The sequence below is a fragment of the Oncorhynchus clarkii genome, chromosome 31 (genome assembly GCF_045791955.1).
Source record: "Oncorhynchus clarkii lewisi isolate Uvic-CL-2024 chromosome 31, UVic_Ocla_1.0, whole genome shotgun sequence".
Taxonomy (NCBI): domain Eukaryota; kingdom Metazoa; phylum Chordata; class Actinopteri; order Salmoniformes; family Salmonidae; genus Oncorhynchus; species Oncorhynchus clarkii.
In genome coordinates this window covers 39,459,708-39,475,406 of record NC_092177.1, presented here as the reverse complement: position 1 = coordinate 39,475,406, position 15,699 = coordinate 39,459,708, and the positions used below count along the sequence as shown (strand labels likewise).

Below are 15,699 nucleotides of genomic sequence, written 5' to 3'. Positions count from 1 at the left end.
TGTTTTCACCCTTTCTTACAGACCAGGTTCCCAGAACGCTAAGGCAGACGCACTGTCCCAGATGTATGACACAGAAGAGCAGCCTGTGGATCCCACTCCCATACTCCCACCTCTTGCCTGGAGGCGCCAGTAGTATGGGAGCTGGACATTGAGCAGGCGCTACGTGCAGAGCCCACTCCCCTCCAGTGTCCCACTGGGAGTCTGTACGTTCTGTCTGTTGTCCGTCACGGGCTGATCTATTGGGCCCAATGTTCATCCAGGCATTGGTCAGATGGTGCGCTGTGGGAAGTACTGGTGGCCCACTTTGGCTAAGGATGTGAGGGTTTATGTTTCCTCCTGCACGGTGTGCGCCCAGTGTAAGGCTCCTAGGCACCTGCCCAGAGTTAAGCTACACACCTTACCCATTCCATAACGGCCGTGGTCGCACCAGTCGGTGGATTTCCTTACTCATCTTCCTCCCTCACAGGGTAACACCACGATCCTGGTCGTTGTGGAAAATGTTTCTAAGTCCTGCCGTCTCCTCCCTCTGCCCGGTCTCCCTACGGCCCTACAGACTGTGGAGGCCTTGTTTACACACGTCTTCCTGCACTACGGGGTGCCTGAGGACATAGTGTCTGATCTGGGTCCACAGTTCACTTCGAGGGTCTGGAGGGCGTTCATGGAACATCTGGGGGTCTCGATCAGTCTTACCTCAGGTTTTCACCCCTAGAGTAACGGGCAGGTGGAGAGAGTTAACCTGGATGTGGGTAGGTTTCTGAGGTCTTATTGCCAGGACCGGCCGGGGGAGTGGGCGGCGTTCGTGCCCTGGGCAGAGATGGCCCAGAACTCGCTCCGCCACTCCTCCACTAACCTCTCCCCCTTCCAGTGCGTAACTGGGGTATCAGCCGGTTCTGGCTCCTTGGCATCAGAGTCAGACCTAGGCTCCTGCGGTGGACGACTGATTCCGGAACGTGGAGGAGACATGGGACGCCGCTCATGTTCACCTTCAGCACGCCATGCTGCGCCAGAAAGCCAGCGCAGACCGTCACCGCAGTGAGGCCCCGGTGTTCGCCCCGGGGGACCGGGTCTGGCTCTCGACTCGAAACCTGCCCCTCTGCCTGCCCTGCCGGAAGATGGGTCCTCGGTTTGTGGGGCCATTTAAAGTCCTGAGGAGACTGAACGAGGTGAGTTACAGGTTACAGCTTCCCCCCGATTACCATATTAACCCCTCGTTCCATGTGTCTCTCCTCAGGCCGGTGGTGGCTGGCCCACTCCAAGAGTCTGAGGGGCGGTAGGTTCCTCTGCCCCCGAGGGGGCCCCGGCATACTCCGTTCGATCCATACTGGATTTGAGGCGTCGGGCGAGGGGCCTTCAGTACCTCATGGAGTGAGAGGGGTACAGTCCGGAGGAGAGATGCTGGGTTCCAGTGGAGGACGTGTTGGACCCTTCAATGCTGCGGGAGTTCCACCATTGGATCGCCCTGCAACTCGCCCTCCGGGTCGTCCCCGAGGCCAGTGCCAGCGAGCTGCTGGAGCCGCATGTCAAGAGGGGGGGGGGGGGGGGTCGGGGGTCGGGTACTGTCACCACTTCCACCGAAGTCGGTTCCTCTCCTTGTTCGGGCGGCATTCAACGGTCGGCGTCACCGGCCTTCTAGCCATCGTCGATCCACTTTTAATTTTCCATTTGTTTTGTCTTTTCTTTTTTCCTACACACCTGGTTTTCATGTCCCTCATTTATTTCTGTGTATTTAACCCGCTGTTCCCCCCATGTCTTTGTGTGGAATTGTTTGTTGTAAGTGCTTGTGCATCAGTTTACGGGTGCGCGTCGGGTTTTGAACCCATGTTGATTATTTATTTATGCCGTTGGTTTTGCAATTAAACTGCTCCGGCTATTACCTAGTTCTGCTCCCCTGCGTCTGACTTCCCTGCCACCAGTTACGTACCCCGTACACAAGGGGAGTTCATGTAAAGGCAAAAGGATCCCCTTTACATGTCTCTCTATCAAATCGGCCAGAAATGGGAACAAACAGAATATCTTCCAAATATCTTGCAGTTGCTATAGAGCTTTTCTTTTAATAATTGGAGAGATCTGGCTTTTGAACCCTGAATGAGAATCTGACAGGGCTAGGGGCTGCACAGAATACCTGATCGACAAATTACCTCCACCTCAAAACAGCCGGGCCTGATCTGAGTCATATAGTATTAGTGAATTAGTGAATCTACATGATCCCATGGCACTTGTCTCAAGAGTATGGGGGTGTTATCCTTGGTGTCTACCAAATCATCCTCAGCTTCCAATTGGCTCATTCAAGCCCTGTTCATTCCCCTGCAATTCTTCCCTAGGTCATTGAAGAGAATGTGTTCTCAGCCAACCTGGTAAAATAAGGGTTAGGTATGAACAAGCATATTGACATGTAACTCAATGGAAACTTTTCATTCCTCACGTGATTAAACTTCCACCAACTAACGATCTGGACATGAGTCATTTGATTGACAGTTTCGTAATAATCCCACTCATGTGGGAGTTAGCTGCATAACACTCTTAACCTCTGGGTGACCTGTATAGATCATTATGACAAGGAACAGTGTGTGGGAGCTGAACAAGCCAACAAGGTTGACCTATGACCTCTGCTGACTAGTGTGTGAGTAAAGTATCAAGTGTAGCCTTAGATCAGCTCACCAACTACACACATGCATGTGTTCCTTCACGAATGTGCACTATACACACACAAACGGAGGCTCACGGTCACAGGCACACACACAAACTCATGCACTCACACTCACATGCTAGACAAACACAGAACCTGTAGATATAATTCAGTCTGTAACCGTTCTGAAACTGACACATGGTTTAATGTTTATTTAGTTTGATGAAAAATATGTTAGCGAGAGAAAGAAAGGCAAACCATCTGTGTGTCAGAAAAATAAAATTAAATAATAATTGAATTTGTGTGGTTTGTGTGTGTGATTGAAAGGCACTCTGGCCTCTCCGCCTTTGCCCTGCTATGGCCTGGAGCCTCTTGAACACTGAAAAAACATCCAAACAACCTTGTGCTGCAGCAACAGCATCAGGCTGGAGAGTTTGGAGATCAAACACTATTATTTTCTCTCTGTCAACCACTCTCTCTCCCCTTGTCCCTCTCTACGTTCCCTCTTTCTCTCTCCCTCTCTCTCTCTCTTTCTCTCTCTCTCTGTCTCTCTCGCATGCTCTTTCCCTCTGTCTCTCTGTTGCTCCTCCCTCCCTCTCTTTCTCCCTCCCCTCTCTCTCTTTCCCTCTCTTTCCCTTTCCCTCTATCTCTCTCTCCCACTTTCACTTTCTCCCTCCTTCTTCTCTCTCCCTCTCTCTCAGCCCAGATGGGGCTTTCCACAACTGCATCTGTATGTCATTCCATACTGTAACTACAGTGTTGTTTTTATTGATTTATTTCTATAAGAGCGAAGAATGCAGCTCATTTGACAGCTCTCTAACCTGGAACCTACGATCATCCTCGTCTCTCTCTCTCTCTCTCTCTTCCCGGCAGGGTTGCCGACTGCAGCAGGAAGCTGACAAATGTAAGTGTCACCTCCTATATTGTGTATTTTGTTTGTCCAGTAAATATATGTTTATGCTATGTACGCTCGTATGCGTGGGTTGGTCTCTCTCTGTCACTTTGTCTGTCTGCCTCTCTGTCTGTGTTCTCTCTATTTCTGTCATTCTTTATTTCTCTGTCGCACCTTTCTCTTCATCATCAGTAAGGTATCCCTCTCCCTCAGTCAGTCCATCCCATTACCGCTTCTCTCTCTCTCTCTCTCTCTCTCTCTCTCTCTCTCTCTCTCTCTCTCTCTCTCTCTATCTCTCTCTCTCTCTCTCTCTCTCTCTCTCTCTCTCACACACTCCCTCACTCTCTCACTCTCCATCTATCTCCTGTCTCTGCTGCTTTAAGAGGAGCTAGCGAGCTAGCATAGTGCTGTTGTCATTCTCTGCGGTGTGAGCAATGGGAGCTCTCTGCTTGACTTGGCTAGCTATAGTGTACTCTGTAGGCCATCTCCAGCTCTAGCTCCACAGCTGACCGAGCTGTTTTAGCTGTTTTAGCAGAGGGACATTGAAACGCTACATTAGACTCCGTCGGCACTGCATCAGAACATAATATGAACTCACAACAGCTGTAGAGGGAGCTAGCCTAGTGCTGGTGTCGACTGTAGTCTTTTCGTTGTTGCAAACTGCAGCAGCAGTATTCAATTATTCATATTTTTGCTCAGACTCCGAGCACCATCAGACTGAGAAGATGAGATAGGTGGAGAAGTATTTTTGGACTGTTTTGTAAACGCAGCTCGGACTCGGCTAGGAAAAGGGACTATCATGAGGGACTGGTTGGAATTCTGCTGGCCTTATGCAATGTTAAACTGATGCATACGTAAACAATAAGGTATCTATTTTGTTTATGTTGTAGGTATGTTTTATTGTAAATATTGTTTGGTGTTTTGGTTCTGTAGGTGTGGAACTGCTGCTGGGTGAAGTTGGTGTTTGTGCGTGCTTGTGCATGAGTGTGCTCATGCTCTTGTGCGAATGTTGTGTGCACACGTATGTGTGTGTGCTTGTGACACAAAGAGGTTATTTTCCCATCTGGAAAGAACACATTTTGTTGGGTCTAGTAAAGCATATCAGAGAAAACAAGCACTGTAAAAGCAGTGGTGGAAAAGTACCCAATTGTCATACTTGAGTTAAAGTAAAGTAAACTTAATAGAAAATGACTCAAGTAAAAGTGAAAGTCACACAGTAAAATACTACTTGAGTAAAAGTCTAAAATGAATTGGTTTAAAATATACTTAAGTATCAAAAGTAAATGTAATTGCTGAAATGTACTTAAAGTGCCTTTGGAAAGTATTCAGACCCCTTGACTTTTTCCACATTTTGTTAGGTTACAAAATATCTAACATTGATTAAAACATTCCCCCCCCTCATCAATCTACACACAATACCCCATAATGACAAAGTAAAAGCAGGTTAAGAATTGTTTGCTAACTTATAAAAAAAAATAAAAAACTGAAATATCACATTTACATAAGTATTCAGACCCTTTACTCAGTAATTCGTTGATGCACCTTTTGCAGCCTCGAGTCTTCTTGGGTATGACGCTACAAGCTTGGCACACCTGTATTTGGGGAGTTTCTCCCAATTTTCTCTGCAGATCCTCTCAAGCTCTGTCAGGTTGGATGGGGAGTGTTGCTACATAGCTATTTTCAGGTCTCTCCAGAGATGTTTGATCGAGTTCAAGTCCGGGCTTTGGCTGGACCACTCACGAACATTCAGAGACTTGTCCCGAAGCCACTCCTGCGTTATCCTGTTGGAAAGTGAACCTTCGCCCCAGTCAGGTCCTGAGCGCTCTGGATCAGGTTTTCATCAAGGATAGAAGCTGAAGAACATACAGTACGCACATCCAGGTACTTTCAGCAGGTGCTGGAGTTGTTGGCAAACTCATGGAAAACAGAAAGGAAAATGCAGCACACTGCTTCTCATGCTCCCAGATGATATTTATTTACAACATTTTGACCCTTAGGTCTTCATCAGGTATCCATATCCCAGGTGGAGGTGGAAGGTCCTATATATAGGGGCAGTACTCAGTGAAATCAATTCCTGAAACAGGAAGTAAAAAATGTATAACATAGTTTATAAAGGACCTCTCAGTACTTTGCTCCGTTCATCTTTGCCTCGATACTGAATAGTCTCCCAGTCCTTGACACTGAAATACATCCTCACAGAATGATGCTGCCACCACCATGCTTCACCGTAGGGATGGTGCCAGGTTTCCTCCAGAAGTGACGTTTGGCATTCAGGCCAGAGTTCAATCTTGGTTTCATCAGACCAGAGAATCTTGTTTCTCATGGTATAAGAGTCTTTAGGTGCCTTTTGGCAAACTCCAAGTGGGCTGTCATGTGCCTTTTACTGAGGAGTGGCTTCCGTCTGGCCACTCTACCATAAACGCCTGATTGGTGGAGTGCTGCAGAGATGGTTATCCTTCTATAAGTTTCTCCCATCTCCACAGAGGACTCTAAAGCTCTGCCAGGGTGACCACCTGGTTCTTGGTCACCTCCCTGACCAAGGCCCTTCTCCCCCAATTGCCCAGTTAGGTTGGGCGGCCAGCTTTAGGATGAGTCTTAGTGGTTCCAAACTTCTTCCATTTATGAATGATGGAGGCTACTGTGTTCTTGGGGACCTTCAGTGCTGCAGACATCAGAGACTGTAACGTTCTTTGTTTCACGGAAACATGGCTCACTCGAAACACGCTATCGGAGTCGGTACAGCCATCTGGTTTATAAACAGAAACTAAAATAGGAAGCACCCGTGCTCAGGTCTGTTCAACGCTAGTCCGACCAATCAGATTCCACGCTTCAAGATTGCTTCGATCACGTGGACTGGGATATGTTCCGCATAGCGTCGAACAACAACATTGATGATTCTGTGAGCGAGTTAATTAGCAAGTGAATCAGTGATGTTGTACCCACAGCGTCTATTAAAACAATCCCCAACCAGAAACTGTAGATTGATGGCAGCATTCACGCAAAACTGAAAGCGCGAACCACTGCTTTTAATCAGGGCAAGGTGATCGGAAACATGACCGAATACAAACAGTGTAGTTATTCCCTCCGCAAGGCAATCAAACAAGCTAAGCGTCAGTATAGAGACAAAGTAGAGTCGCAATTCAACGGCTCAGACACGAGAGGTATGTGGCAGGGTCTACAGCCAATCACGGACTACAAAAAGAAAACCAGCCCCGTCGCGGACACCGATGTCTTGCTCCCAGACCAAATAAAGAGGTATGTGGCATGGTCTACAGTCAATCACGGACTAATCGCAATCACAATGCACACTGCCCTAACCCATCTAGACAAGAGGAATACCTATTCAAGAATGCTGTTAATTGACTACAGCTCAGCATTTAACGCCATAGTACCCTCCAAACTCGTCATTAAGCTCAAGACCCCGCCCTTTGCAACTGGGTCCTGGACTTCCTGATGGGCCACCCCCAAGTGGTGAAGTTAGGTAAACAACATATCCACCCGCTGATCCTCAACACTGGGGGGTGCGTTCTCAGCCCTCTTCTGTACTCCGTGTTCACCCATGACTGTGTGGCCATGCACGCCTCCAACTCAATCATCAAGTTTGCAGACGACACTACAGTGGTAGGCTTGATTACCAACAACGACGAGAAGGCCTACAGGGAGGAGGTGAGGGCCCTCGGAGTGTGATGTCAGGAAAATAACCTCACACTCAACGTCAACAAAACAAAGGAGATGATCGTGGACTTCAGGAAACAGCAGAGGGAGAAGCCTCCTATCCACATCGATGGGACATTAGTGGAAAAGGTGTAAAGTTTTAAGTTCCTCGGCGTACACATCACGGACAAACTGAAATTATCCACCCACCTACAGCGTGGTGAAGAAGGCGCAACAGCACCTCTTCAACCTCAACATGCTGAAGAAATTTGTCTTGTCACCTGAAAGCACTCACAAACGTTTACAGATGCACAATTGAGAGCATCCTGTCGGGCTGTATCACCGCCTGGTATGGCAACTGCTCCGCCCACAACCGTAAGGCTCTCCAGAGGATAGTGAGGTCTGCACAACGCATCCCCGGGGGCAAACTACCTGCCCTCCAGGACACCTACACCACCCGATGTCACAGGAAGGCCAAAAAGATCATCAAAAACAACAACCAACCGAGCCACTGCCTGTTCACCCCGCTATCATCCAGAAGGCGAGGTCAGTACAGGTGCATCAAAGCGGGGCCCGAGAGACTGAAAAACAGCTTCTATCTCAAGGCCATCAGACTGTTAAACAGCCATCACTAACATTGAGTGGCTGCTGACAACATACTGACTCAACTCTAGCCACTTTAATAATGGAAAAAATTATGTAATAAATGTATCACTAGCCACTTTAAAAAAAGCACAGCCCCCACACAACTAGAGGGATATTTTCAACCACCAACTTCCTACCCTGAGTATAACCCACGAAGATCTCCCACACGACACGAACCTGAGTGGGGCACCAAACCCGGACAGGAAGATCACGTCAGTGACTCGACACACTCAAGTGACGCACCCCTCCTAGGGACGGGATGGAAGAGCACCAGTAAGCCAGTGACTCAGCCCCCGTAATAGGGTTAGAGGCAGAGAATCCCGGTGGAAAGAGGGGAGCCGGCCAGGCAGGGACAGCAAGGGTGTTTCGTCGCTCCAGTGCTTTTCAGTTCACCTTCACACCCCTAAGCCAGACTACACTTAATCATAGGACCTACTGAAGAGATGAGTCTTTAATAAAGACTTAAAGGTTTGAGACCGAGTCTGCTTCTGCTTCTCTCACATGGATAGGCAGACCATTCCATAAAAATGGAGCTCTATAGGAGAAAGCCCTGAATCCAGCTGTTTGCTTAGAAATTCTAGGAACAATAAGGAGGCCTGCGTCTTGTGACCGTAGCGTACGTGTAGGTATTTACAGCAGGACCAAATCGGAGCGATTGTTGGAGCAAGCCCATGTAATGCTTTGTTGGTTAGCAGTAAAACCTTTAAAATCAGCCCTAGCCTTAACAGGAATGTGAGGCACAGGAATATGGAATAACAGGAATATAGGAATAACAGGAATAACAGGAATATGTTTGTCAAAAGAGAGATCAGGGTCCAGAGTGATGCAGAGGTCCGTCTCGGTGTTATTTGAGATGACTGTACAACCATCAAAATGAATTGTCAGATCCAACAGAAGATCTCTTTGTTCCTTGGGACCTAGAATTAGCAAATCAAATCAAATTTTATTTGTCACCTACACATGGTTAGTAGATGTTAATGCGAGTGTAGCGAAATGCTTGTGCTTCTAGTTCCCGACCATGCAGTAACATCTAACAAGTAATCTAACAATTTCACAACAACTACCTTATACACACAAATGTAAAGGAATGAATAAGAATATGTACATAAAAATACATGGATGAGCGATGGCCGAACAGCATAGGCAAGATGCAGTACATGGTATAGAGTACAGTATATACATATGAGATGAGTAATGTAGGGTATGTAAACATTATTTAAAGTGGCATTGTTTAAAGTGGCAAGTGATACATTTATTACATCCGATTATTAATTATTTTTAATTATCTGTTTTGTCCGAGTTTAAAAGTAAAAAATGTGCCGCCATCCACTTCCTCATGTCTGAAACACAGGCTTCCAGGGAGGGCAATTTTGGGGCTTCACCATGTTTCACCAAAATGTACAGCTGTGTATCATCCGCATAGCAGTGAAAGTTAACATTATGTTTTCGAATTACATCACCAAGAGGTAAAATATATAGTGAAAACAATAGTGGTCCCAAAACGGAACCTTGAGGATTTCATGACTAGAAGCTCAAAAGACAAAAACGCAGTAATATTTGTTTGGGTAAAATTAAATTTGCTATCGTAAATGTTAGCAACACCTCCACCTTTGCGGGATGCGCCAGGGATATGGTCACTAGTGTAACCAGGAGGAGAGGCCTCATTTAACACAGTAAATTGATCAGGCTTAAGTCATGTTTCAGTCATAATCAAATCAAGATTATGATCAGTGATTAGTTCATTGACTATAACTGCCTTGGAAGTGAAGGATCTAACATTAAGTAGCCCTATTTTGAGATGTGAGATATCACAATCTCTTTCAATAATGACAGGAATGGAGGAGGTCTTTATTCCAGTGAGATTGCTAAGGCGAACACCGCCATGTTTAGTTTTGCCCAACCTAGATCGAGGCACAGACACGGTCTCAATGGGGATAGCTGAGCTGACTACACTGACTGTGCTAGTGGCAGACTCCACTAAGCTGGCAGGCTGGTTAACAGCCTGCTACATGGCCTGCACCCTATCTCAATAGTGCTGAGTCCACACAATGGCTTTGCTAAATAGAGGGAGATGAGACAGCCTAGCTACATAGAGGGAGATGAGATAGATAGCGGATGAGGTTGGTACAGTAAATTAGTTTGTCAGGGCTATGCTAGCCCAAAAATGGACTAAAGGAGCCTAATGTTACCCTTTATAATCCAAGGAGTTTACATGTTCTGTTTAGAGGTGAATTGGCTCTGGCAGCCAAAACAGCCAAATACTCCATCTAAACGTGAATTGATTCTCAATTGCGGTACAGTTTTAGAATTGTAAAGCCCTCTACTTTCATATCACCTCAAAATAATTTCACAAATACTAAATATACACTTACTGTGCACAGGTTTTAACACAGTTTGAGCAGACAGTATTTTCAGTGACAACACGTATGGTTCTGTCTTCCGTTTATACACAGGTGTTCGGCAACGCCTCTTTGTCTTCCTTCTGTTTCCCGTAAACAAGCATTGTAACATGGTGACCCTGTAAAGATGTGGCGTAATGTAACCTTTTGTTTTTGGAAAATGATTTATCTCCGATATGAAAAATACGTTCCTTATATTTCTAAAAACCGTACTGAAAGCAATGCGTTTTAACGTTTAGAATGAGCGTCAGGACTCTTATCAAAACTTCCTCAGGCCAGAAGACACTATCGTCAATAAGGTAGTTAGCCTCTATGAATGGGTTAGGGCTATACTATAATAGTAAATCAACCTTACCAATGTGGCAATGGTAAAGAGAGAGAGAAATATAGCTGTGTGTTCACATTGTGTTCATATTGACCTGATTTGTGGCCAGGACAATGGCTAGGTCTTGTCTTGCTTGTACAGAAACCCATGACTAGCCAATTCCAATGATAGTGAAAAGAGTGGACCAAAAAAAACAGGAAGTGAACCCTGTTGGTGGCCATTTTGATAAAACTGTTGTTGGTACTCCTCACAAATTAAAGACAAGTGGAATTGAGGGTGATTTGGGTTGTATGCCATGACTTCACATCAAACAAACACTCAACGGAGAAAATTGTATATTTTTTCTAGCTAATGGGTACAGTGTGCCTTTGAGCCATAGCTGGCATCTATCACAGTGTGTAATGTGGATTTCTCTGATTGTTCTCAGTTGGCTGAGAATGCTTGTGTTACTGTTGGATAGCATTAGCGTTGTGAAGTATACCTTAGAGCTGTCAGGAAGGTATTTTGTGACCTACAGTATGCTAACTTTTCTCATATGTTGATTTTGCGGTGGCATTTTGCCAGGTTTACTCAGGAAGTAAACAGTTGGTTTTGGTGTGCGACATTGTGCCCATAAAGCATATATTTAGCAACTCTGCTAATTAGCACATTAGCTAATGTATCATGTGCTAGCAGCCTTGCATCATAAATGTCACAATCATTTGTAGAGACGGACCAAGTCGCAGCGTGATTAAAGTTCTACATAATTTATTTTTATGTGAAACTATCAAACAAAAACAAGAAACAAACAACAAACCGTGACTACAGCGGTGCACATGGACTAACTCGAAATACCCAATATATAATATGAATATATATTCAATATCCCACAAAACACAGGTGGAAAAAGGCTACCTAAATTTGATCCCCAACTAGAGACAATGATTGCCAGATGCCTCTAATTGGGAACCATATCAAGCACACCAACATAGAAATATGAAAACTAGAACACCACATAGAAATAATAAACTAGAACACCCCAGTCACGCCCTGACCTACTACACCATAGAGAAACAATGGGTCTCTATGGTCAGGGTGTGACAATAAATTACACACAACTTGTGCACAAGATATGGAGAATGAGACCACTGGGAATTGGTTAGGCCAAAAGTGTTGCCAAAAGTTGGTCAACTGTGTGGTCGGGTCAATTGGACATGAACTGCCATTAAATTGAAAACTACAGAGTGTGACGTTAATGCATTGTCTTGTTAATACTGGCTCTAAATCCTCCTCCTGTTGTAATTCCTCCCCAGGTTCTGATTACCATATACTGGCTGGGCCGGGCTGCCAACAGCTGCATTTCCTACAACGGGCCCACACTTGACCTGAAGGAGTTTGAAGGCCTGCTGTCACAGATGCGAAAGGTACGTAAAGGCTATGAGATGTCATAAACCCCGGGGTTTGTGGAGTCTCAGTTGCTTGTGTTCTAGTGCTAACAATGTTAAGGTTGGGGGTCCAATTCCTCGAAGGGCTGTGTATTTTAGGTACTTTTTGCAGTTGCTAAGTGACTGTACTATTAGGAATATTAGACAAGAAGGCACTGTCCAACCAAAGCATATGTTTTATTTTGTAGACATAAGAATGTTATTATGCAAGCTCCCCTCGGGGTGCATTCATTGTTTCACAACTTCCTTTATCTCCTCTTCTCTCTTCCCCTCCTCATGGAGTCGTCCCTAGACGAGAATGAGCTCTCTCCCTCTCTCCCTCTCTCCCTCTCTCCCTCCCTCCCTGTCTGTCTGTCTGTCTGTCTGTCTGTCTGTCTGTCTGTCTGTCTGTCTGTCTGTCTGTCTATCTATCTATCTAGTGATGATCTCAGGCCTTCCGCTGGTCTTCCAGAACCAGTGGTGTAGAGTACTTAAGTAAAAATACTTTAATGTACTACTTAAGTTGTTTTTGGGGGGGGGTATCTGTACTTTACTTTACTATTTCTATTTTTTGACAACTTCTACTCCACTGCATTCCTAAAGAAAATAATGTTGTTTTTACTCCATATGTTTTCACTGACACCCAAAAGTACTTGTTACATTTTGAACGGTTAGCAGGACAGGAAAATGGTTCAATTCACACACTTATCAGGAGAACATCCCTGGTCATCCCTACTGTCTCTGATCTAGCGGACTCACTGAACACAAATTATTTGTTTGTAAATTATGTCTGAGTGTTGGACTGTGCCGCTGGCTATCCGTACATTTATAAAGAAAATTGTACAAATTGTGCCATGTGGTTTGCTTAATATAAGGAATTTGAAATGATTTATACTTTTGCTTTTACTTTTGATACTTAAGTACATTTAAAACCAACCACTTTTTGACATTCAATCAAGTAGTATTTTACTGAGTGACTTTTACTTGAGTCATTTTCTATTAAAAAAAATTGGGTACTTTTTCCACCCGTGTCCAGAACCAGTGTCAGTCAGGCCTATTGGAACCTGGACTTTGGCTTTTGACAGACATTGAGGGACAGACAGGGACGTGGCTGTAGCTACCGGTCCCCCCATTCAGAGCATGATGTCACTCCTCTGCCATTTATTCCATCCCAGCAATTTGACATCCCCCACTGCTATTCTCTTCAAATGAGAAATGACCAATAAGCCTAGAATGCTTTCCCAGATGTCCTTATAATCCACCACAACCGGGCCACGTCTCCACTTAACAAAAGATAACGGGCAGTGACTTAAAGTGAGAGAGAAATTCAATATATTTATGAAATAATGTTGTACGTAATACAGGAGATGTAGTGATATGTGTTAGCTGTTGTAGTGGTGAGAGGCTCAAATGATGTAAACTTAGTGTTGATGTAGACAAATAGTCATTTAACTTGACAAATAACATTCAGTCAATAGATCAGTTGAATATCCTGTCTGAAAATAAAGCATCATAGTTTGTTACCTGAAAAAGGGCCTGAAAAAGTGAGGCTCTCTGAAGGCTAGTCAGTTCAATGGCCACCAGACACATTCCTAAAGTAGGGCTCTAGGTGTGTTAGTGCTGGGATGGAACAAAAGCCGGCACGCCCTTTAGCTCCAGGACCACTGCTGTTGTCTGAGCTCACTCAGGTTTCAGCTTGGAGGTTCACAGGCTGATCTGACCAATAAGTAAGACCCCCCCCCCCAGAGTTGCCACTCAAAGCTAGCCATTGTACCCACAACCCCTCCCCCCACACCCATCACAAGGTCAGACAAATAGGACCCGAGCATCCTCCTTCACTCAGGATCTGGCACAGAGGGAGAGGAAGAAAAAGGGGGAGTAAATTGGATAGGAAAGGGGTTGAAGTGGAAGTAGGGAGGGAGGGAGGGAGGGAGGGAGGGAGGGAGGGAGGGAGGGAGGGAGGGAGGGAGGGAGGGAGGGAGGGAGGGAGGGAGGGAAACTGAAAGGGATAGTGGGAGGAAGGCAGAGAGACTCTGCATGTAGAATTCTGCTAAAATATTGTCCGTGTACCACGTAAAACACCAAATAATGCATGCAGAGCAGAATTAGGCTGAATCAGATTCAGATTACACAGACCCACAAAGAATTTGAAAATAAGTCAAATTTTGATAAACTCCCATATCTATTGGGTGAAATACCAGTGTGCCATCACAACAGCAAGATGTGTGACATGTTGCTACAAGAAAATGGCAACCAGTGAAGAACAAACACCACTGTAAATACATCCCATATGTGTTTATTTATTTTTCCTTTTGTTCTTTAACTACTTGCACATCGTTATAACACTGTACATAGCCATAATATGACATTTTAAATGTCTTTATTCCTTTGAAACCTTTGTGAGCTTAATGTTTACAGTTCATTTTGTATTGTTTATTTCACTATTTCACTTGCTTGGGCAATGTAAACATATGTTTCCCATGCCAATAAAGCCCTTTGAATTGAATTGAATTGAATTGAGAGGGGCTGAAGGAGGGAAAGAGACAGAAAGAGCGAGGGGAAGAGCGGGAGTAGGAGAGAGGGGTAAAGTAAGGCGATAGAGAGGGGGGTTAAAGAGGGGGGTAGGTGGCTGCCAGGAGTAGGAATGGGAGGGGAGGAAGAGAAACAAGGCAAGACCAGGAGGTTTCTCAGGCAGGCGGGAAGGAAAAGCTTTTTCTAAGAGCTGGAAACCAAGGAGGCCACAGACCAGGACACAGAGGTAGATGAGAGACAGAGGTAGAAAATCTATTCAAATCAGAGAGAGGGAGAGGAAGGGAATGTAATTGTCCAAGTTGGAGGAATCATGGTGACTGATGGATCCGGATTGGATGGGATATTGGGATAATCTCAACACAAAAAAATGTACATTGACGTGGTGGATGTTTTTTGTGTGTGTGTGTGTGTGTGTGTGTGTGTGTGTGTGTGTGTGTGTGTGTGTGTGTGTGTGTGTGTGTGTGTGTGTGTGTGTGTGTGTGTGTGTGTGTGTGTGTTAGGAGGCAGAGGAAACGGAGAGCCCCCAACGCAGCATACGGGACAGCGGCTACATTGACAGCTGGGACTCGGAGCGCAGCGACTCGCTCTCCCCACCTCGCCACGGCCGAGAGGACTCCTTCGACAGCCTGGACTCGCTCGGGTCACGCTCCAGACAGACGCCCTCGCCGGACGTACTGGTCGCCCGCGGCATCGGCAGTGATGGTAGGACGCTAGACGCCCGGACAGGTCACACCACACATGCTTTTACTGTCGCATACTTTCTGGTGCTACCTAGGTCATATTCACTAGAAACGAAACGGACAAAAATGGACCGAGACGGGGAGGGTCTACCTGAACTTCGTTTTTGTTGTAAAAAATAAATAAATCTGTCGCTAAAGATTTTTGCTAAGGTGTGAACTAATGAATATGACCCTGTCTCATTATAGGGGCTTGCCGCTTGCATAGCTGTAACTATTTTGTTCATGTATCATCATAGCACATAGTGACTTACCCTCATCCTCTACCAATGTTTTACTTTGTGCACTTTAATGTTGCATGGCAGCCATTTTGCACATACAGTATCATTGGGGAAGGTCACCATCAGCTGACGTGAAACTAGCTGTCCCTATCTGCACTTTTCAACCTCTCCCTGTCTCGTATCAATGAAATCATCTGGCAGGGTGTCTTCCAGCTTAGCCCAGCTCTGCTATTGACATCTGTACAAAGGCGGTTTGGTGTTGCGG

The 15,699-nt window shown here is 45.5% G+C and overlaps 1 protein-coding gene across 6 annotated transcripts in view; it reads left to right on the top strand.

Moving 5' to 3' along the window:
• LOC139390520 (LIM and calponin homology domains-containing protein 1-like) overlaps positions 1-15,699 on the top strand; it is a 153,139-nt gene that overhangs the window by 83,457 nt on the left and 53,983 nt on the right. For all 6 annotated transcript variants that reach the window (XM_071137684.1, XM_071137683.1, XM_071137685.1 and 3 more), the window contains 3 exons: positions 3,500-3,530; positions 11,834-11,944; positions 14,977-15,178. In XM_071137684.1, coding sequence (XP_070993785.1) covers positions 3,500-3,530; positions 11,834-11,944; positions 14,977-15,178 — 344 coding nt within the window. The remainder of the gene's footprint in view (positions 1-3,499; positions 3,531-11,833; positions 11,945-14,976; positions 15,179-15,699) is intronic.